A 23,761-nucleotide genomic window follows, 5' to 3' on the forward strand; every position below is an offset into this window, starting at 1 on the left:
GTACGACGATGGAGTAGGCTGCCGAAAGTCGTCTAGGCGTAAATCCATCTAAGATTCAAGTTGTTCTTTTAGCAGGAGATACAAGTTATCCATGGTTGCACCTGGCTTCTTGGGGGGAGAGAGTTTTCCATTTATTGAAAGCGCACAATACCTGGGTATTATGCTGGATAAGATATTTAACTTTAAATTAAACATTCTGATAGTTTTAAATGAAAATTGTTCAACGTTTTAAATTGACAAACTGAATTTTTCTGCATTGTTAGCCAATCCGTGGCATTCAACTTCATTGGTGCCCAATTGAAAAGTTTTCAGTCACTCCTAACTGTGATTATAAGTAGTTGCAGATACTCCTATTATTGGGTTGCCCAAAAAGTAATTGCGGATTTTTTAAAAGAAAATTAATGCATTTTTAATAAACCTTAGAGTGAACTTTATTCAAATATATAATTGCCATTTTGTTCGATAACCTTTTGCCATCTTCCTAGCAAATTTAATATTCCACGCTCATAGAACTTCTGGCCTTTATCTGCAAAAAACTGAACCAAGTGCGATTTTATATTGATTTTATATATATGCCGAAAGTTTTACCATTTAAGGAGTTCTGCAAAGATCCAAATAAATGGTAGTCTGATGGTGCAAGGTCAGGGCTATATGGTGGATGCATCAAAAGTTCCCAGCCAAGCTCACTCAGTTTTTGGCGAGTGACCAAAGATGTGTACGGTCTAGCGTTGTCCTGGTGGAATATGACACCTTTACGATTGACCAATTCTGGTCGCTTCTCCTTGATGGCTGTATTCAATTTGTCCAATTGTTGACAGTAAACATTTGGTTCCTTGGAAGCAGCTCAAAATATACCACACCCTTCCAATCCCACCAAACAGACAGCATAACCTTCTTTTGGTGGATATCAGCCTTTGAAGTGGTTTAAGCTGGTTCACCATGCTTGGACCATGATAGTTTTCGACTAACGTTGTTGTAAACAATCCATATTTCATCTCCAGTTATGATTCGTTTTAAAAACGGATCGAATTCATTGCATTTAAGGTGCATATCACAAGCGTTGATTCGGTTTGTTAAATGAATTTCAAATGTAAACAAAATTTCGCGCACTTTTTTTTTAATCAAGCTAAAATTAACAGCTGATAACTGACAGAAGAAAGAATGCAATTACAGAGTCAGAAGCCGTTGAAAAAATTTGTCAACTCCGACTATATTACTACTATATTACCGACAATTACTTTTTGGGCAACCCAATATATAGGATGATTTTTTAAGAGCTAAAGGTAAGTTCTTCAAATTCAGAAAAATGAATGAAATCTTTATTTGAATCGATAGTACGGCACATTTAATTTAGAGATTGGAGATTATTTCATGCAAATGTTGACCGTGACTGCGCTTCAAATGGAACATCCGCTTAGTCAAATTTTGGCATACTCTTTCCAACATTTCGCTTGTACACCACGAATAAATGCTTCAATGTTGTCTTGAATCGGGCTTTTCTGTATAGACTTGAACTTCAATATAGCCCAACAAAAACTATCTAAAGGTGTTAAATCGCACGATTTAGGCGGTCAATTGACCTGTCCCGAACGTGAAATAAAACGTTTACCGAACTCGCCTCTCAATAAGTCCATTGTTACGCGTGCTGTGTGGCACATGGCACCGTCTTGTTGAAACCACATGTCATGCAAGTCAAGCTCTTGTATTTTTGGCAATAAAAAGTTGGATGTCATCTTTTTTGAAGAAGAAGTATGCAATGCTTCTGGCTGCTCTTCACTCCAAGATCGACAATTCTGCTTATTTACAACCAATTGAGCCAAAAATGTAAAAAAATGAGCAAAAATTAGCGCGCGATAAACTTTCTTAACAGAACACTAATTTCGTTAAAAAAAATTCAATAACTTGCAAGCGTTGATAGTTTGTAAGACGATTCATGCTCAAATTATAGACCAAACTGAAGATGTTTGACAGTAAAACAAATCACGAAACGTGCGTGAACTGTTTTAACCAGTGTTGCCAAAAACATAATATCTAAAATATCACCCTTTATTTTGTATACCGTCCACCATAGGATGGGGGTATACTAATTTTGCCATTCCATTTGTAACACCTCGATATAAAGTATATAAATCTTTGATCGTCATAATATTTTAAGTTGACTAGTCATGTCTGCCCGTCTGTCTGTCGAAAGCACGCTAACATAAGATGGAGTAAAGCTAGGGGATTGCAGTTTTGCACAAATAATTCTTATTAGTGTAGGTCGGTTGGAATTGTACATGGACCATATCGGTCTAAGTTTTGATATAGCTGCCATATAAACCGATCATGGAGTTTTACTTCTTGAGCCGTTAGATGGTGCAATTCTTATCCGATTTGGCTGAAATTGTGTATTATTTTAACTTGCAAGAACTATGCCAAGTACGGTCTATTGCGGACCATACACTGAAATAGATCCCAGAAAAACCCATCTCAAACATGGACCGATATGGCCCACTTATAATCTCAACCAACCTGCACTAGTAACAAGTATTTTTGCAAAATTTCAATCACCTAGCTTTCTTTGTCCTTTAATTGTCTATGACAGAACGTTTGTCCTATTAGTCGAATTCAGAATAGCGTTCCACACGCCTCGATCCTATATTCTCCATTAACGCAAAGAATCTTTCTCTCAAACACTCCAAGCACTCGTCTGCCTTCACAAGTACCCATGCCTCAGAACCATATAACAGCATAGGTAGTATCAGCGTCTCGTATAGTGTAAACTTCGTCTGTCGATAGGTGGCCTTGTTTCTAAACTGCCTATTTAATCCAAAATAGCATCTGTTCGCCATATTTTTATTTTATTATTATTCTTCACTTTATTTCAAAACTGGTGTAATTCGTTTCGGTTACAGTGGTGCCGAGGTAAATAAAGTTGCTGATAATCACAAAGTTGTGGTTCCCAACTTTCTTCATTTTTTTTTTATCTGATCGGTTGTACATGACGTTTTGGTAGTTGATACTATCCATTATGTTTTATCTCTATTTACTGTAAGACCCATTTTCACTGACTCTCTTTCGATTCTTTCAATGGCTGCAGTTACTACTTCCAGTGACCGACCTATGATGTCGTCGTCATAGGCGAGTAGCATGTATTTTGTTGTGATCAGTGTGCCATACCTATTCACAACTGCATCTCGTAAAATCTTCTCCAGTAGGATATTAAAGAGACACAGAATAAGCTGTTTCCTTGTCTGAAACCTCGTTTGGTATTGAATGATCCGGAGAGATTCTTTCTCATTCTTACTGAGGAACGCGTATCAACAGGTGTCATCCTGCAGAGTCTTATTAATTTTGAGGGACACCAAACTCAGACATGGCTTGAAACACCTTTGAATGTATTGAGGTATCGAAAGCGGCTTTGTAGTCAACAAAGATGCAGGATTTGGCGCAGTGTGAATATCTGGTCTATAGCGGATTTACCAGGTCTAAAGCTGCATTGATAGGGCCCGATTATCTCATTGATAGAACCGATTAGGTTCTAGTCTTTCTTACGGTACGCTCGAGAGTACATTGTATGCGAGTAGACTTATATGATCGGATGACAACCATGTGTCCGTGTGAATCATTCGATGTTGGAATCTGGTGCTGCTAACTACCATATTGTTTGCCGCGTCGAAATCTATTAGCCTCAATCCATTATGGCAAGTTTTTTCGTGCAGGCTAAATTTTCCAAATAATGTTGAAGAATTTTCTTTTTATGCGGATTGTGGCTAGCCTCTCATCCACCGGAGTAAAGCTGGAGACAAGGTGTTTACGTCTCCGACTTACCACAAATCCACAACCAAATTCATGCTTCGTGTTATGGCAGCTATAGTATAGTTCTTCACCATTTGGTGTTGATGTGACACCATTCCCTGTCCATCGCACTTCCCGTAAAACGGTATTGTCTGCCTTGTACTTCCCCAATATATCCGCCAGTGCGTATACCGCACCGGAGTCTTTTCTCGGCATCTCTTCTTAGGCAAAAAAAAAGATAAACGAAAAGATTTGCTCTGCAATTAGAGCGATATCAAGATATGGTCCGGTTCGAACCACAATTAAATTATATGTTCGAGACCTGTGTAAAATGACTGCCAATTTGAATAAGAATTGCGCTCTTTGGGGGCTCAAGAAATAAAATAGAGAGATCGAGCTCTACCAGGCTTTAGACCGATTCAGACCATAATAAACACGTATGTTGATGGTCATGAGAGAATCCGTCATGTCAGGCAAATCGGATAATAATTGCGACCTCTAGAGGCTCAAGAAGTCAAGATCCCAGATCGGTTTATATGGCAGCTATATCAGGTTATGAACCGATTTGAACCTTATTTGACACAGTTGATGAAAGTAAGAATAAAATACGTCATGCAAAATTTCAGCCAAATCGGATAGGAACTGCGCCCTCTAGAAGCTCAAGAAGTCAAGTCCCCAGATCTGTTTATATGACAGCTATATCAGGTTATGGGCCATACTTGGCATAGCTGTTAGACATCATAACAAAATACTTCGCGCAAAATTTCATTCTAATCGGATAAGAATTGCGCCCTCTAGAGGCTCAAGAAGTCAAGACCCAAGATCGGATTACATGGCATCTATATCAAAAGATGGGCCGATATGGCCCATTTAAAATCCCAACCGACCTACACTAATAAGAAGTATTTTTGCAAAATTTCAAGCGGCTAGCTTTAGCTTTACTCCTTCGAAAGTTAGCGTGCTTTCGACAGGCAGACGGGCGGCCGGACGGACGTGGCTAGATCGACATACACGACGATCAAGAATATATATACTTTATGGGGTCTCAGAATAATATTTCGAGTAGTTACAAACAGAATGACGAAATTAGTATACCCCCATCCTATGGTGGAGGGTATAAAAATGACTTTTATATGCTAATGGCTTAAAATGAGCCCTTAAAAACAATTAATCCTATTGTATCATGAATGTAGTTAATGCAAATATTTGATGTAATTGTGTTTAAAGAAAATAATATTTTGCAAAAGTTTCTTGCAAGAATTCCAAAAACTAAACAGAATTTTCTGCTTAAAACTGAAATGGCTGCTGGTTGTGTATTACTAATCATAGGTTTTGTATTGCTACTCAATACTTTTTATGAAGCAAATGTAGACGAATTAAACAATAGTTTGCTAGACGAAACTCCATAAATCAGTTTAAATAAATATGTATATAGTACGTAATAATTGTACATTGTTGTATCATGTGTTTGCTATATAACAATGGCACAACTATCACAAACTTAAACATAGAACCGTACAGTTGAGTTGTGCAAAAATGATTGCACTGCTATCCTTCTGTCTGCCCGTTTTCAGGGTTTCCCAGCTTGTTTGCATATGTGGGCATATTAAATCTTTTGGGTAGAGCAAATTTGGTTAAGTATGGGCTAGAACAAAAAGTATACCATGCCATAGAATTGGCATCATCATCCTTTCCTTTGTGTGAGCTATATCCAGCTTACAGTGACATGGATCTTTGTATATACTGGAATGTAAATATAAATATGGGATTGCACTTGCATGTACCCATCATCACCACCAACAATCCAGGACTTTCACTATTTAATATTTGTTATTTATCTAAAATACGGGTTTATTTTGGCACACAAGAACTGCGACATCAACTTCATGGAAACCAAACTGGAGCCCAACTTTTTCAGCGGCGAATGAGTGTGGCCCCCATAGCCTGCAAAAAGGAATACTAAAAAGGCAGTTGAGAGGCACTCAAGCTGTTTAAGTGTTTATCATGTTGCTTTTGTATGTTTAACCCGGTTGGTATTTTTTAATTAAATTCCAGTTGGTACAATCTTGATGTTGTGTCCTTCCAGTTCCTCTGTGCTTCCTTCGACCACAGAACATCCACTGACTGCTACGATTCGTGTTGCCTTATACATACTTTGACGATGACGTTGTTGATGAGCTGTAGACGTTACAGCTAAGGTAAAAAGAAATCAACAAACGTCTAAAATATCAAAGGAGAAGGCTTGCTAGTAGTGGTGGAAGACTTAAACATGGTCTCAAATATAAACGAGAATTTAAAAAAATAGGGAACGGTTGAAGATAAACTTCTTGGGTAAACATTTACAAAGGATGTGGCTATATCATTGTTTAGTGGAAAATGCCGCCCTTTAAGACGATGTAGTTTTTTATTGAATACCAAGTCCTTGAGGATTTATTTTACTTCTGTATGAATCTTAAATTTAGTGCAAAAATAAGCTCCTTTTCGTGAAGTACGGAGCGCGTAATATGTTTTATTAAAGTTTTACAGTTGACTTCCTACAACATTATATTGTACATGATTTCGTAGTAGTTAGGCTTAAGGTTTTGTTGTATAGGGCGGCCCTTCTATTTTTAACGACTTATTTGATTGATATTTTGAATGACAATGTAAATGAGTCAAATGTACAATTCCGTATAAGCTATGGAGAAAAGCCGAAAGGGCCTTGTAGATGACATACCACTGGGCTTGATTTAGGGGTCTAAACGTAATTCGTAATTTTTGCAAGCTGGGCCAATACGACGCACCACTTTTCCTTAAGAGAGCGATTTCGACATCCGACAAAATCAAATACTGGAGTTGATCATGTATAGAAAACAGAACTGGAAATGTCACATCCAGGAGTGTACTGAGAAGGCTCACACATGTTTGGCACTATGCAGACTGGCCGAAGGCTCAATAGGAAGTTAATTAGATGAATACTTACTTACGCCTCGGTTGTCTGGTGGACGGCAATGGAGAAGAAGTTCAATAAAAGGATAATACAATAGGTTTCGAGAACATGTTGTATTGGCATTGGTGGGAAGATGAGTACCACGCCCACTGGGGCACTAGAGACATTGCAGGTGTCCAACCACTGGACATACTGATTAGGTATGCGGCAGCCACTGCGACTATCAGATTTAATCTATGGGATAGATGATAGCAGCAGGTCATACCATCAAGGGACAATCGAGGCGAAGCTACGATACCTCACTGGATTGGAATAGGCTTTGAGGGCGAAACTCTGTTGCCAGCGACACAGTCTCAAATGACCAAAGCTATGTCTTCTCTGGGGATGGCACGATCCGCATCGTTTGGATTCCGGGCCATAGCGGAGTAAAAAGGAACGAGAGGACAGGAATATTGGCGGTAAGGGACAGAGGACTGGCATCAATAAATTTGATGACTGCGAAGCCTTTCAGGGCGACGCAGTCCGTGATAAGGGCGTGGGTTACGAGCGCATATTGTGCACTGTGGTACAGTGAAGCGGTAGTTAGGACGACCTCGACCGTGAGAAGACTATTACTGAGAGGAAGTAGGAAGGAGGTTAATGTGGCTTTCATACAAACTTAGGCGTATATCCATAGTAGCATAAAGTAGTTTATGATCCGCACCCTCTTCTTCAACTTAACCAAATATAACCATTCATAACTTTAAATATCACATTTTCGATTCGGACCACATACAATTTTTATCCGATTTGTCTGAAATTTTGTACTAAATGTTCTGCTATGACTTCCAAGAACCATGAGTAGTACTTTTAAAATCGGTGTATAAACTGATATAGCTCCCACATAAACCAGACTCGTTTTAGGATATTGAGCTCCAAGATACCGCGATTGTTATTCTAAATTAGATTTTTTTTAAGGTTATGTGTGTAAATTTCGAACTTAAGGTGTTTTACTTGTGTAGGCATACAGTTGAATATCACCATACATTTTAAATTTGTATGTAACAGGTTCTTATATACATATTGTGTAAACCGATTTCTAAGAAATTTTAAAATTATGTAAAATTCGGGTCACCTATTAACAAGGGGTACTTAATTTTTATACCCACCACCATAGGATACTTATCTAGTCTCATAGAGTATTAATATTCTGGATCGTCTCGACATTCTGAATCTAACTGGCCATGCCCGTTCGGTCGTCCGTCCGTCTGTCAAAACCACGATAGCGGTCGAACGAGTAAAGAGATCCGCTTGAAATTTTGTACAGATACTTCTTCTAAATATAGGTCTTTGAGGATTGCAAATGGGCCATATCCATCCAGATTTGGATGTAGTTTCCATATAAACTGATCTCCTGATTTGATTTCTTGAGCCCCTGGAAGGCGCAATTGTTATTCGATTTCAGATCGAACACACTATGTGTGTTCGATCTGACATCCAATAATTTTGCAAAGTACGGTTTAAATAGGTCAAAAACCTATTATAGCTCCCATATAAACCGATCCCCCGATTTGACTTCCAAATCGGCCAGTAACCTAATATAGCTCCCATATAATCCGATCTCTCGATTTAACATCTTGAACCCCAGGGGCCGATTTGGCTGAAATTTTGCACTAAGTATTTTAATATGAATAACAATAACTGTGGGTTTAAATTTTAATGGGTCCATAACCTGATATAGCTTCCGTATAAACCGTTCTTGGATCTTGAGTTCTTGAGCCTCTAGAGGTCGAAAGCACGCTAACTTTCGAAAGAGTAAAGTAAAGGAGTATCAGTGTAGGTTGGTTGGGATTATAAATGGGCCATATCGGTCTATGTTTTGAAATAGCTGCCATATAAATCGATCTTGGATCTTGACTTCTTGAGCCACTATAGGGCGCATTTCTTATGTGTTTCTTATAGGTGTTTTGTTTTGTCTCGCAACAACTATGCAAAGTATGGCCTAAATCAATCCATAACCTGATATAGCACCTATACAAACCGATTTTCCGATTATATTTCTTAAGCATCCAGAGGACGCAATTCCGATTCGTCTGAAGTTTTGTACAACGGCTTTTTCCATAAACCTTCAACATACGTGTCGAATTTGGTCTGAATCGGCCTATAGCCTGATACAGCTCCCATATAAATCGATCCCGATTTTACTTCTTGAGCCCCTAAAGGACGCAATTCTTATTCGATTTGGCTGAAATTTTGCACAATGAATTTTATTATAATCTTCAACATCCAAACCAAGTATGGTTCGAATCGGACAACAGCATTGCATTTCTTATCCATTATCCATTGTTTGGCTAAAAAGAGAAACCGGCCAAAGAACTCGACAAACGCTATCCTTGGTGGAGGGTATTAAGATTCGGTCCGGCGGAAAATAGCTCTCTTTTGCTTGCTTTGACCTATTTCCTCAGTCTGAACCACTGTGCGTCGGCTAATACAACTCAAATTGAAATGTAGCTTACGATCATTCTATCAAGGGCATATATATCAGTGAGTGATGTCCGATTTAAGATTAAGCTCAATAATTAAGGATCTCCTTTGGGTTACCGAATTCGAAAGGTGTGCCGTAGAGCGACACTATTTGGTAAAGAAGTTTTATAAGACTAAAGACCTCACAAGTGTCAAACGTATTAGTAAGAGGAAACAACCGCTGAAATGATTTTCTTGCTGGCATACAAATCAGTGTTCCAATTTAACGCAATTCACTGAAATTCCAGCGAAATCAGGTAATGAATGCACCTTCAATAGGTTAAAGAACTTAAATGGGCAGTTCTCAGCATTATCTCAGCCATATTTGGCTCTTGGGCGACTCATTACTCCAAATTTAGCCTTAATAGGGTAATAAATACGCCTTTTGTGGCCTCAAGGCCCTTAAACTCATTATCATCCGCCACCGCCGGCACTTTTACTTTTTCTTAATTTTTGTTTTCTATATCTTAAAAATCTCTCTTTGTTTACTACTACTACTTAATTTTCCATGAACCTTCCATTAAGGAAGAGGGGATTCTTCTCTCATATCAATGAGTGCAGTCCGGTTAAAGTTTAAACTTAATGACGAGGGAGTGCTTTTCTATGTCGAGTCCGAACTTCTTGTCGCATAGAGACACCAATTGATAGAGAAATTTTAACATGACGGGATGCCTCACAAATGTAGACAGCATTAGTAAGAGGATAACCATCTCTGAAAACTTTTCTGATGTTTATGCTTGGTTTTGAACACAGGCGCTTGGCATCATATGCGGACATGCTTACCTCTGCGCCTCAGTTGTCGCTTTGCTTGCACTGTTATACTATTTTGAATTATTTCATATTTTCTCATTTGGATTATTTCAGTTCCTTATCGAATGCTTGAGTTTAATAATTTCTGATCTCTCTTTTTCTTGCACCGTATGAGGTTGTCAAGCCAATAATAAACTTGTAAACGGAAATGTAAGACTACAGTCCTAGGCAGCTCGAATGTTATCAATTACTATAAATATGTACTTTTACATTATTTATACGCATATACATATGTATGTATATGTAATTTTACTTTCACAGCCTTACCAAACATAGTAATGTTTGGGGAGTAACACATAAATATTTGCATGATTTCACAGAAATTCCGTGGTATATGACAAGCACGTTATGAAACTGAATATGTACACAAACATAACAGTGAAAAATTGTGATGCCAAATAAATACATAAAGCAATGCGAATGAGACATGACGACCATAATCAAAACCAAACAAGTAAGAGCGTGCTAAGTTCGGCCGAGCCGAATCTTATATACCCATCACCATGGATCGCATTTGTCGAGTTTTTTGCGCGGTATCTTTTAAGGCAAACAAAGAATAATGAATAAGGACTGTTATGTTAGTGGAGCTAAATAAAGTTATAGTCTGATTCGGACCATAAATGAATTGAATGCTGAACATTGCAGAAGTCGGATAAGAATTGCGCTTTGTAAAGGCTCAAGAAGCAAAATCGGGAGATCGGTTTATATGGGAGCTGTATCAAGCAATAGATCGATTCAGACCATATTAGACACGTATGTTGAAGGTCATGAGAAAAGCCGTTGTACAAAATTTGTGCCAAACCGGATGAGAATTGCGCCCTCTAGAGGCTTAAGAAATCAATATCCCAGATCGGTTTATATGGCAGTTATACCAGGTTTTTTACCGATGCGCCATATTAAGCGCAGTTGTTGGTAATCCTAACAAAACACCTCTTGCAAAATTTCAGCCAAGTCGAATGAGAATTGCACCCTCCAGCGGCTCAAGAAGTCATAATCTAAAATTGGGTTTATATGGCAGCTATATCAGCTATGAACCAATTTAAACCATGCTTGGCACAGTTATTGAAAATAATACCAAAACATAGCGTACAAAATTTCATCGGACGAGAATTGCGCCATCTAGAGGCTCAAGAATTCAAGACCCAAGATCCGTTTTTTCGGCAGCTGTACAAGGTTTTGTACCGATTTGCGCCATACTAAGCACAGTTGTTGAACATCATAACAAAACACCTCATGCAAAATTACAGCTAAATCGGATAAGAATTGCGCCCTCTAAAAGTTAAAAAAGTCAAGACCCCAGATCGGTTTATACAGCAGCTATATCAGGTTATGAACCAATTTAGCACAGTTATTGGAAGTGATAACAAAACACCACGTGCAAAATTTCAGTCAAATAGGACTTCTCGTCCGCCCTCTTGAGGCTCAAGAAATCAAGTTCCAAGATCGGTCTATATGGCAGCTATATCAAAACGAGAACCGATTTGGCCCATTTACAATCCCAACCTACATACACTTTTAAAAAGTTTTTACTTTATTAAAGTCTAAAATAGGATTTATGTAAAGTGAATAAGGTAAAATAATGCCAAATTTGTGATTTAATTATGCAGTCAGAAAGTTTTCTTAAGGTACTCGGAAAAATATTTGACTGAAATTTTTGCAAAGAAAATCAGATATTCCATCTCACATATCAAAAGTGAGAAAGTTCATATATATGAGTGCACATAGCCCAAGCATACGCATACAGAATTTTGAAAGTCAGTACAGCAATTATATTCAGCTAAAATTGCAATAATTTTTTACTTTTTACCAAAGGGGGAGAGAATCGAGCCAAATTGACCAAGGGAATGAACATCACAAGAATTGAAGGATTTTTTATTGATTACTGAAATGAAATTGCAAGACAACAGATGGATTTGATCACAGGCAACACGCCACTTCAGTACAATAGTATTGCCCGCTAACCTACCGTCTGACCGGCTCACAGTTCATAGCATATTATTTTGTAGTCTTGAAATTAAATCGAAATCCGAATTGGAAATGGAGATTTCATTTTGGAAACCACAGGCTAATCCCTTTACATCTCCTCATGTGTGAATCTCCCCTTTTATTTCTTAGTGATTTTCAAAGTTAGGCTTGGTTACTTTGGTGTGTCTGCCAGAAGGAAGATGCCTTCTACTTCCTACCGTTGTACCATCCAGATCGCCTTAAAAAGCCCAACACTTGCAAATGTTCACATCCGTCAGCATGTTTTCCGATCAGACAGTGACATGTCATGACGGACACAATGAATGAAACGTCTGTTCTGGCCAGTGACACCAAAGGGGTAGACCTCTTCTAGTCAAGATAAGACCACATACTTTTAGAATGCTGACATTTGATAGCAAAGGGGTATGACAACATAATTTTGGTATGGTGACAATCTATCATAAGTTGCCCTTTTTTAAGGTATTTAAAGCCTTTTTTTTCAAATGGGCTGGCTTTTATCCAGCTTCAATGTGTTAAGGTTCATTTACACCGACAATGTTGATGACTTCGAAACCGCGTTTGAACTTTTTCCAAAATTGTAAATTGCAATTTATCTTTTATTTTTATAACCATCACCGAAGAATGGGGGTAAATTCATTTTGTCATTCCGTTTGCAACTCTTCGATATGTCCATTTTCGACTTTATAAAGTATATATATTCACGATCGTCGTAAAAATCTAGACGATCTAGTCATGTCCGTCTGCCCGTTGAAATTAAGTTATAATCTTTGAAAATAAATACATTGAGCTGAAACTTTCCACAAACTTTTATATATATCATTAAAGCAACATTTGTTATCCGATTTCGCTGAATTTTGGTACGGCGAGTTATGTTAGGCTCCTCAACATTCCTGTTCATAACGACCCAGACTGGTCCAGATTTGAATATAGCTGCCATCTTCCGATTTAAGGTATTAGGCTCATAAAAAGTGATTATTAACCGATTTTGCAGATCGATCTATATTTCGATGTAACTCTTATATAGACCCATCTCTGAATTTAAGGTCTTAGAGCCACAATAGGCACATTTATTGTCCGTTTTCGCTGTTCAATACAACCCAGACTGGTCCAGATTTGAATATAGCTGCCATCTTCCGATTTAAGGTATTAGGCTCATAAAAAGTGATTATTAACCGATTTTGCAGATCGGTCTATATTTCGATGTAACTCTTATATAGACCCATCTCTGAATTTAAGGTCTTAGAGCCATAATAGGCACATTTATTGTCCGATTTCGCTAAAATTTGGTACATGGAGCCCTGTTAAGCTCTTCGACATCCGTGCATTATATAGTTCAGATAGGTCTTTGTTTGGATGAAGCTACCATATACAAGAAAACCATTTTTTAACCTATGAGTTTGGCACAATGAATTGTGTTAAACCCTTACAAAGCCTTTCTTAATATTGTGGAGATCGGACTATATTTCGATATATCTGCTTTTGCCTCATAAATGATTTCTCCGTATTATGAAGTTAGTATAAAAGGTGGTTAGTATATATGTTCGGCCCGGCCGTACTTAAAGCCTTTATACCTGTTTTAATAAACTTTGTACAGCCAGGTATTGTCTGCGTGAAACTTTGTCAATGGCAATTCCAAGCTTGTTTTCTTAAACAGACATTTAGGCGCCTTTATGAGCTTAAGAGAATTCAAACCCGATTTGGTCGACAATTGACATAATAATAATATACTTTATATAATCCACATAATACTTTATATAATCAACATTTATTTCCTTAACATAATTGGGGCTCATTCTAAGTAATGATAGAATTCTATGCAATTCGGTAAGAGTTTTTTCTTAAGTCTTATCTAAAATAATGTAATAACAAAATTTATTTCATGGCATTACAAACAGTATCCAGCCAACTCGTCCATTGTGCATGACTTGCGGCAACATTCATCATAAACTCCTGCCAAATGACGCTGCCTTCGTGTTTTAGCCAGGTCATGGATATGGTTGCCATATAGCAAATCGTTCAAAAATGTCTCCGATTGAAATGGCGAATCGTCATAGATTTCGTTGAATTTGTTTAGGACATCCGTATCGGCTGCAAGAAAATTCCTTAAATGTGACAGCAAAGTAATTGCAGAATGCTTACCTATCTTATTTGTTGATTTTTTACTTATTGCCATTCCATTATAACCATTTTTACAAACAATTTCTAAGATTTGCGCCAGATTGCCACCGCAGAACCGAGAACCCTCGCTATGGATTTCGTACACAATAGCGAAAAGGACAAGCAAACTTAAAAGTTTCATTTTCCAGCAAAACTATGAATAGTACAGACGAACTAGGCCAAGTGGTGTGTAATTACTGACTGCTATCTTGGTTCACCTACTGTTATTATATATACTCAGCAAGTCCACACAATAGCGCCTTACTGCCTTCCAATGAAAGAAATGTTTTGGCTTCAATATGCAAATACTTTTGTAATAATTTTCCTCCCACACATAGCACGTCCTTTAGATTTAGATTTTGTAAGCAGACACAGACACCACATCATTCGATAAATAAGACCTTGACTTAATTTAACAATTTCTGCACTTACTTCATATATAGAAACACACGTGGAATTGCTAGATATAAAATCTAGGGTGTTTTTAAGATTCTCCCATTAACGAAATATCATGAAAATCTTTTTCTACAATTAATTCTTAGAATCGTTATTAATATAGTTTCGCAGTAAATTGAACCAAAATATTTATTGTTACACCATATATAAAAGTGCCCTTGCCACGAATATGATGTAAGCGACATTTTATTGATTTTCGATTTTTAATTGATATCGAATCACGTATCCAAATATCGGAGCTGTACCATGTACCGTTTTGAAATGGGAGACAAAATGATTTTGGTGTAAGCGCCATTTATTGTTGTTTATATATTGTTACGTGACCGCGATATTTCACTTACATCAAAATTGCACATTAACATAGTATGAAATAATTTGATTATTTTAACAAAAAAATTGTTTTCATTTTAGAAGCTTTATAACAAAGTATTACTAATATCGTAATTTGTATGGAAAACAATGCCATCTTTTTTACTGCTTTTTTTACATTTCTCTTCAGTTATGTTTGCCATTTCACGATGAAAAGATACATGTGCCTAGGTTAGGTACGAGTGGCAGTCCTTTACAGACTCACTTAGAAAATTTTAAGTCCATTGTGATACCACAGTAGCGACAGACCTAGGCTTCTGGTGGGAATCGAACCCACGACCCCTGCACTGGTAATCCAAGCTCGCTATCAACTCGGCTACCGCGGAGCCCTACATGTGGCTAAAACGAGTCGAAATTATTAAAATTTACTACCGAAATACGGAGTCAGTGTTCTCAACTTTAAGAGCGCTACGATGAGGCTCATTTCTGGCTGAATGACTTCGCCAATAAACAAAATAAGTGTTGTAGATCAAACAGCAATCCACACGTACTCCATGAGTCATTATTGCATTCCGAAAAAAATAGTTTGGTGCGGTTTATCGGCCGGCGACGTCATTGAGCCGTACTTTTTCCGTGATGATCAAGACCGGCATCTTACTGTGAATGGGAATCGCTACCGATCAATGATAATACAATATTTTTGGCCCCAATTGAATGATATGGACTTGGAAAACATTTGGTTCCAAAAGGACGGCGCCACACAGCGAATATAATAATCAATTTATAGGATACCATGTTTGGACAAAGTGTTATCTCACGAAATGATCCAGTCGATTGCGATTTGACGCCGTTAGACTATTTCCAGCGACGATTGGACGACTTCGTACGAATATCGAACGTAAAATTGCAGCAATATCGGCCGATTAATGCTTGAAAACCGTCAAAACTTGGGTCCAGCGTCTAGACTTCTGCAAGCGTGCTCGTGGTGGCTATGTAAAAGAAATCGAGTTCCGCACATATTGGCATCGAATGTTCTTTCACAGAAATCAAGAATTTCATTGATATTCAAACCCGTCTTTGTTTTATTAAAAAAAAAAAAAAAAAAAAAAAAACAAGTAAAAAGGTGTTAAGCTCGGTCGGGCTGAACTTTGGATACCCACAACCTCGAGTCTTTTGTCAAAATGAAAAATGCATATCTGATGCTCAATAGCAGCTAATATATCTAAAATATGTTCCAATTTGGACCAAATACTAATAAGTACAAGTCATTGTTCAATTGTGTACAACAAAATATTGGCCTTTTTGGTAGCTATTTCTAAAAATAAACCGATCTGAACCATATGCAACACGAATGTTGACAAACCTAACATCAGTCACTGTGTCAAATTTCAGTGAAATCGGAATATAAATGCGCTTTTTATGAGGCCAAGACTTTAAATCGAGATATCGGTCTATATGGCACCTATATGCAAATCTGGACCGATTTGGGCCAAATTGCAGAAAAATGTCGAATGCCTAACACAACTCACAGTCCCAAATTTCGGCTCAATCGGACAACAAATGCGCTTTTTATGGCCACAAAACTTTAAATCGAGAGATCGGTCTATATGGCAGCTATATATAAATCTGGACCGATCTGGGCCAAATTGAAGAAGAATGTCGAAGGGCCTAACACAAATCACTGTCAAAGGGCCTTGTACAACTCACTGTCCCAAATTTTAGCAAAATCGGATAATAAATATGGCTTTTATGGGCCTAAATCGGCGGATCGGTCTATGTGGGGGCTATATCAAGATATAGTCCGATATAGCCCATCTTCGAACTTAAACTGCTTATGGACAATAAAGAACCTATGCAAAGTTTCAGCTCAATATTTCTATTTTTAAAGACTGCAGCGTGATTTCAACAGACAGACGGATGGACATGACTAGATCCTCTTAGATTTTTACACTGGTCAAGAATATATGTACTTTATAGGGTCAAAAATGGATATTTCGATGTGTTTCAAATGGAATGACAATATACCACCATCCTTTGGTGGTGGGTATAGAAAAATTCTAAGACGATTTAAAGATGTATGTGTGTCTATCCCACCGTCTGTCTATCTGTGTGTCCGTCTGTTGTAACTGTCATATAGCCCGACCTGCAGATGCCCATAAAAGCTTATTCTTTGTCCGATTTCGCTGATACTGGAAAATGTGAGTTGCACTAGGAGCACCGACAAGTGACCGGAATATGGTCCATATCGGACTATATTTACTGTTAGTTGTCATACAGCGCGATCTGTCGATTTAGGATATTATGCCCAGCGTTCATAACCCGTTTTCGCTGAAATTGTAAGCAATGACATGCTTCAAGATCCCGTCGTCCTACCTTAATGTGGTCCATATCGGACTACGTTTACATATAGCTGCCATACAGCACGATCTGCCGATTAAGGGTCTTGAACCCACAAGAGGCTACTTTATTACCCGATTTCACCGAAATTTTAAGAGTAAGTTGTTTTATGTCTCCCAACATCCGACCTGAATATCGTCCAGATCGGACAATACTTAGATATAGATGCCATATAGACAATCTTCAGATTTAGGCTATTAAGCCCACAAGAGTCGAATTTATTACACAATTTCGCCGAAATTTAAAATAAAGAGTTATTTGAAGCGTCCTTTTTTTCGTACCGAGTATGGTTCAGATCGGACCATATTGAGATATAGCTGCATATGGACCGATCTTCTAATATAGGGTTTCAATGCCATAAAAATCGAATTTATTGCCCGATTTCGATGAACCTGCGACTTATATAAGAGTTCTCGGCACCTGAATGAAATATGATATTGTAGTGGAATTGTAATAAAATAGGATGATGAATATACCCATGGTGGTGCGTATCCAAATTTCGGTACGGCATGTACTTATTACGTTCTTACTTGGTTTTTTTTTTGTGTACCCTCCACCATAGGATGGCGGTATTATACCCTCCGCCATAGGATGGGGGTATACTAATTTCGTCATTCCGTTTGTAACACCTCGAAATATACGTCTAAGACCCCATAAAGTATTTATATTCTTGATCTTCATGACATTTTAAGTCGATCTAGCCATGTCAGTCCGTCCGTCTGTCGAAAGCACGCAAACTTTCGAAGGAGTAAATCTAGACGCTTGAAATTTTGTAAAAAAAACTTCTTATTAGTGTATATCGGTTGGGGTTGTAAATGGGCCAAATCGGTCCATGTTTTAATATAGCTGCCATATAAACCGATCTTGGGTCTTGACTTCTAGAGCGAGCAATTCTTAACCGATTTGGCTAAAATTTCGCACGTGGTATATGGTCTAAATCAGTTGAAAACCTATATAGCTGCCATATAAACGGACCTTGGGTCTTGACTTCTAGAGCTTCTAGAGAGCGCAATTCTTATCCGATTTGGCTGAAATCTTGCATGAAATGTTTTGGTATGAATTTCTACGTCTAAATCAATCCATAACCTGATATATCTGCCATATAAACCGATCTTCCTTTAGCCAGTAGCAAGGAAGACGGACATTGCTATATAGTATTATAAACAAATTCACTAAGTTATAAAACTACCCCTCTTAAGGACATAATTAGTTCACACCTAGATATAGCAGCGTTGCCCCGGTACTCGAGTTGTTAGCGTGCTCGGATTACTAGTGCAGTGCGGAGGTCATGTGTTTCATTTACAGCAAAGACACGGTATTTCGAAACTACGCAACACAATTTTTGTTGTGCGTGTTGTTGTTGTGATTTTAACATAGGGTTGTCGCCAATAAGTCATTAGATGTTGGGAACTAATACGAAAAATGCAATGTAAAGTCGGCATAGAAAATATTGACCATAAAAACTTTAAACGGGAATACCGATCAATGATTCTGCAAGCGTATGGCGTCATACATCACAAATGATGTATGAAACATACAATACTCAACCAAGGATGTGTCGATTTAAATTACAAAAAAATCAATTCATTCATAAATCCCCCCAGTTTATATTCCAGGAAAGTATTTAATCTTGACATATGCAATGTTCTTCTACATTACTTTTCAAGATGAAGAATTAAACCATCTTCGTCACCTTGGAAGTACCTCAAATACGGTTTATTTAGAATAATTTCCAACCTATTTTGCTGGGTATGGTATCACAATGGACCGAAATTGTCGAAATGAGTCTGTTTAGAACGTAGACTGCCACTATATTGTATTTCTGCATACAAATATGCAATTTTCAAATTGCAGTAAACGTTAAATATTTGGGGAATTGGTTTTGATCCTATGTGTTAATAAAGGTCCTATAAATAAAATTCCACTACACATCACTAAGTGCATAAGTAGCATGTAGGAATGTGCTGAAAAAAATTATTTATGAAATATTAAATTTTGATGATTACTATTATCCACTTTAACTCAAATTCACGGAGAGTTAGTTTTTCCAGTATTTTCACAGGCTGAGATAAAAACATCTGATTTTAAGAATTTCCTTGCTGGTATGCTGACAGCAATAGCGAAGATGAAAATATGACTTAAGACTGAATTATGATTTCATAATAAATCCTTTACACTCTTTCCCCACTTCGTAGGAGGAATTCACTATATGTATGTATAATGTGGAAATACTATAAAATCAAAGCTACTACGTGCATGGCATTCGAGGTATGTAGTCTTAAAATTCGTTATGCTCCGCAAATGTAAGAGTTCACACATAACAAACGAATTCATATATACATGATACGGAATAAATTGTGGTTAAGGAATTATTCTGCTTAACTCGAAATTGGTTTTTCACTGCGTTCTCTTTAGGAATGAAACCTTCAAATTGAGTTGAAATACTTTTATTCACTCCACAATTGGATGGCTGTATATATGTTTCGTTATTTCGCTTGCAACATAGGAAACAAAAATACCTACTACATAAACGTTGCTAAAATTCCAAGAAAATCCACTGAAATTATTAAAAATTACATGATTTTTATACCCACCACCGAAGGATGGGGGTATATTCATTTTATCATTCCATTGGCAACACATCGAAATATCAATTCTCGACCCTATAAAGTATATATATTCTTGATCAGCGTAAAAATCTAAGACGATCTAGACATGTCCGTCCGTCTGTCTGTTGAAATCACGCTACAGTCTTTAAAAATAGAGATATTGAGCTGAAATTTTGCCCAGATTCTTTTTTTGTCCATGAGCAGGTTAAGTTCGAAGATGGGCTATATCGGACTATATCTTGATATAGCCCCCATATAGACCGATCCGCCGATTCAGAGTCTTAGGCCCATAAAAGCCACATTTATTATCCGATTTTGTTGAAATTTGGGGCAGTGAGTTGTGTTGGGCCCTTCGACATCCTTCGTCAATTTGGCTCAGATCGGTCCAGATTTGGATATAGCTGTCATATAGACCGATCCTCCGATTTAGGGTCTAAGGCCCATAAAAGCCACATTTATTATCCGATTTCGCTGATATTTAGGACAGTGAGTTGTCTTAGGCCCTTCGACTTCCTTCGTTAAATTGGCCAAGATCGGTTCAGATTTAGATATAGCTGCCGATGCTCCGGTAAAGGGTCTTAGGCCCACAAAAGCCACATTTATTATCCGATTTTGATGAAATTCGGGACATCCTTCGTTAATTTGGCTCAGATCGGTCCAGATTGGATATAGCTGCCATATAGATCGATCCTCCGATTTATGGTGTAAGGCCCATAAAAGCCACATTCATTATCCGATTTTGCTGAAATTTGGGACAGTGAGTTTGTTAAGCCCTTTGACATATTTCTTCAATTTGGTCCAGATCGCTTCAGATTTAGATATAGCTGCCATATAGACCGATTTCTTGATTTATGGTTTTGGGCCCATAAAATGCTCATTTATTGTCCGATGTCGCCGAAAATTTGGAACAGTGAGTTAAGTTAAGCCCCTTGACATACTTCTGCAATATCGCACAGATCGGTCCAGATTTGGATATAGCTGCCATATAGACCGATATCTAACTTTTAGGTTTTGGGGCCATAAAAGACGCATTTGTTGTCCGATGTCGCTGAAATTTGGCACAGTGAGTTTGATTAGGCTCTTCGACGTCCTTCTTAAATTTTGATCAGTCCAGATTTACATATAGCTGCCATATAGACCGATCTCATGATTTAAGGTTTAAGGCCCATAAAAGAGGCATTTATTGTCCGATTTCGCCGAAATTTGGGACAGTGCTTTGTGTTAGGCTTTTCGACATGTTTATGCAACTTGGCCCAAATCGTTTCAGATTTGGATATAGCTGCCATGTAGACAAATATCTCGATTTAAAGTCTTGGCCCCATAAAAGACGCATTTATAATCCGATTTCACTGAAATTTGACACAGCGACTTATGTTCGGCTTTTCGACATCCGTGTCGTATATAGTTCAGATCGGTATGAGGTATATGAGTATAAGGTATGAAATTTTCACCGAATTTTGATGAAAGGTGGTTTACATATATACCCGAGGTGGTGGATATCCAAAGTTCGGCCCGCCTGAACTTAACGCCTTACTTGTATTTAGATATATAGAGTACTTATTAGTATTTGATCCAAATCGGAACCTATTTTGATATAATATGGGACATAAGGTATGAAATTTTCACCGAATTTTGATGAAAGGTGGTTTACATATATACCCGAGGTGGTGAGTATCCAAAGTTCGGCCCGGCCGAACTTAACGCCTTTTTACTTGTTTGTCCATAAACTGATGAAAGTTCAAAGATGTTCTATATTTATGCAGACCACTTGTTTAATTTTACTTGATAAACTTAAACAAAATATGTTAAGTATAGTTTTAATACTAATAACAAACATATAACTCAAATTTGATTGAAACATACCCATAAACATACACAGATGTTCTACTTATAAAATCTGAAAAATTAACTTTTATTCGATTATTGAATTTCTGTAAACATTCGATCACATTTTCTTTATTTTATTACTTTGGTTAGGTTACGTTTAAACAAGTAAAAGCGTGCTAAGTTCGGCCGGGCCGAAAAAATAAATATTAAAGCTACTGGGACCGAATAAGGTTAATCGAGAGACCGGACCATACTTGGCACAGATGTTGGAAGTCATTTGCGGCTTCCAGGGGCTCAAGAAGTCAAATCGAGAGATCGGTTTATATGGGTGCTATATCTAAACCTGAAGCGATACGGACCATTTGTAATCCCCAACGACCTACATGAATACTTAGTATCTGTGCAAAATTTTAAGCTGCTAGCCCTTCGCGTTCGATCGCTATCGTGATTTCGAAAAACCAACAGACGGACATGACTGGATCGACTCAGGACGTCGAGACGATCAAGAATATATATACTTCATGAGACGTCTTAGACGATTATTTGGAGGTGTTACAAACGGAATGACTAGATTAGAATATCCCCATCCTATGGTGGTGGGTATAAAAAGAGGGTGCGTTTATTTATCCACCACATGTCACTACGGGCAATGTCCATTGGACATACACCTAAGCCAGCAATCGGCTTGTTGTGCGCTCTAAGTACCAAAAAGTAGCCTCGAAAAAGAAAATCTATATTACTTACAAAATTCTTTATTGTTTTCCATAACACGCCCCTAAGTTGGTTCATGTCTAATATTGTGGTCCCACCTAAATACCGGAGTCTGTTAGCCTCGAAAGCCGGGCAATGATATAGAAAACGCTCCAATGTCTCTTCATCTTCCTCACATGCCCTACACCAGCTATCACTTGCCGCACCGATTTTGCATAAATGAGCTCTTAAACCCATTTGTCCCGTAATGATACATCCTTCTTACTTACTTTCAGTAATAGTCTCGTCTTGTCCCGATCCGTATCTCGCCGTCCTACCGACCGTTTTGCTATTGCACAGTGTTACATGCGCGATAGTTGCTCACGCCCTTAACTCGGACTCCGTCGACCCGAATCCGACGTTGACAACTCTTAGGAAAATATGTAATTAAAATTTTTATGATAAATAACGCATGTTCTCGGCATAGAATAATTGGTAGTTCATATGGTTTATCCAGAAACTTTGTTCCGGGTCGTCCGTGGCTCCTGAATTAAGGCAATAAGAATATTGCCCTTGCTGATTTTCTCCATCAGAGCAGGGTTGTCTCGGTACGGTAAAGGTTTATCTGGATAACCTCAATCCAGTAAATGGGCTCCTTGGCAATGGGTGACGATCTCATCGCCCGCTGCCTGCTTATTACACTGTTTTGACTTTCCTGTCACTGCACTGCCCGATGTTTTCTTATTAGGTTCCTTCTCTCCTTGTCTTCCGAATCTTTATAAAGTCGGTAATGGTGTCATCGTCGGGTCCATGCTCATTAGGCTGTATTGAATTTTTCGCCCCTGCACTGCCTAATGTTTCAATACTAGGATCTTTGTCAATACTAGTCTTCCAAATCTTAAGCAAATGGGCTTCTTGGGAGTAGGTGATGGTTCCATCTTCGGCTTTCTATCCGTTAGCCTGCATTGGGACTCCTGTCGCTGCCCTATCTAATGTTTCAATATTAGCATCTTTACCTACCCTAGTTTTCCGAATCGAATGAAATCGGTGATGGGCCTGTCGTCCGGTCCCTATTCGTTAGGCTGTGTTGGGTCTCTCGTTCCTGCACTGCCTGTTGTTTTAGTATTAGGATCTTTGCTTATCCTAGTCTTCCCAATATTGAGAAAGACGGAATTTTTTCGTCATCGGCTTCCATGTTCATTAGGCGATATTGAGTAGCCCGCCACTACACCGCCTGATGGCTCAATATGAGGATATTTGCCTATCCTGTCGTAGTAGTAGCCTTAACCAAACTTGTCACGGAGACTTAATC

The 23,761-nt window shown here is 38.0% G+C and overlaps 2 protein-coding genes across 5 annotated transcripts in view; one reads left to right on the top strand and one right to left on the bottom strand.

Annotated features, from left to right (window-relative positions):
- LOC106091595 (uncharacterized) overlaps nucleotides 1–23,761 on the top strand; it is a 1,079,098-nt gene that overhangs the window by 821,809 nt on the left and 233,528 nt on the right. The window lies entirely within an intron of this gene.
- On the bottom strand, nucleotides 13,751–14,352 carry LOC106088789 (probable insulin-like peptide 3). The gene is made up of 2 exons (XM_013254470.2): nucleotides 14,144–14,352; nucleotides 13,751–14,092 (listed from the first exon to the last, which is right to left on the bottom strand). The coding sequence occupies exons 1-2, from the start codon at nucleotides 14,301–14,303 to the stop codon at nucleotides 13,890–13,892; spliced, it is 363 nt and encodes a 120-aa protein (XP_013109924.1). The 5' UTR covers nucleotides 14,304–14,352; the 3' UTR covers nucleotides 13,751–13,889.

The sequence above is a fragment of the Stomoxys calcitrans genome, chromosome 1 (assembly GCF_963082655.1).
Source record: "Stomoxys calcitrans chromosome 1, idStoCalc2.1, whole genome shotgun sequence".
Classification (NCBI taxonomy): Eukaryota; Metazoa; Arthropoda; class Insecta; order Diptera; family Muscidae; genus Stomoxys; species Stomoxys calcitrans.

Bases quoted from the DNA above. Each gene is read 5' to 3' on its own strand.
- LOC106088789 (XM_013254470.2), bottom strand. From the start codon at position 14,303: ATGAAACTTTTAAGTTTGCTTGTCCTTTTCGCTATTGTGTACGAAATC. The intron at 14,093-14,143 runs GTAAGCATTCTG...ATTTTCTTGCAG, and splicing joins AAAATCAACAAATAAGATAG to CCGATACGGATGTCCTAAAC.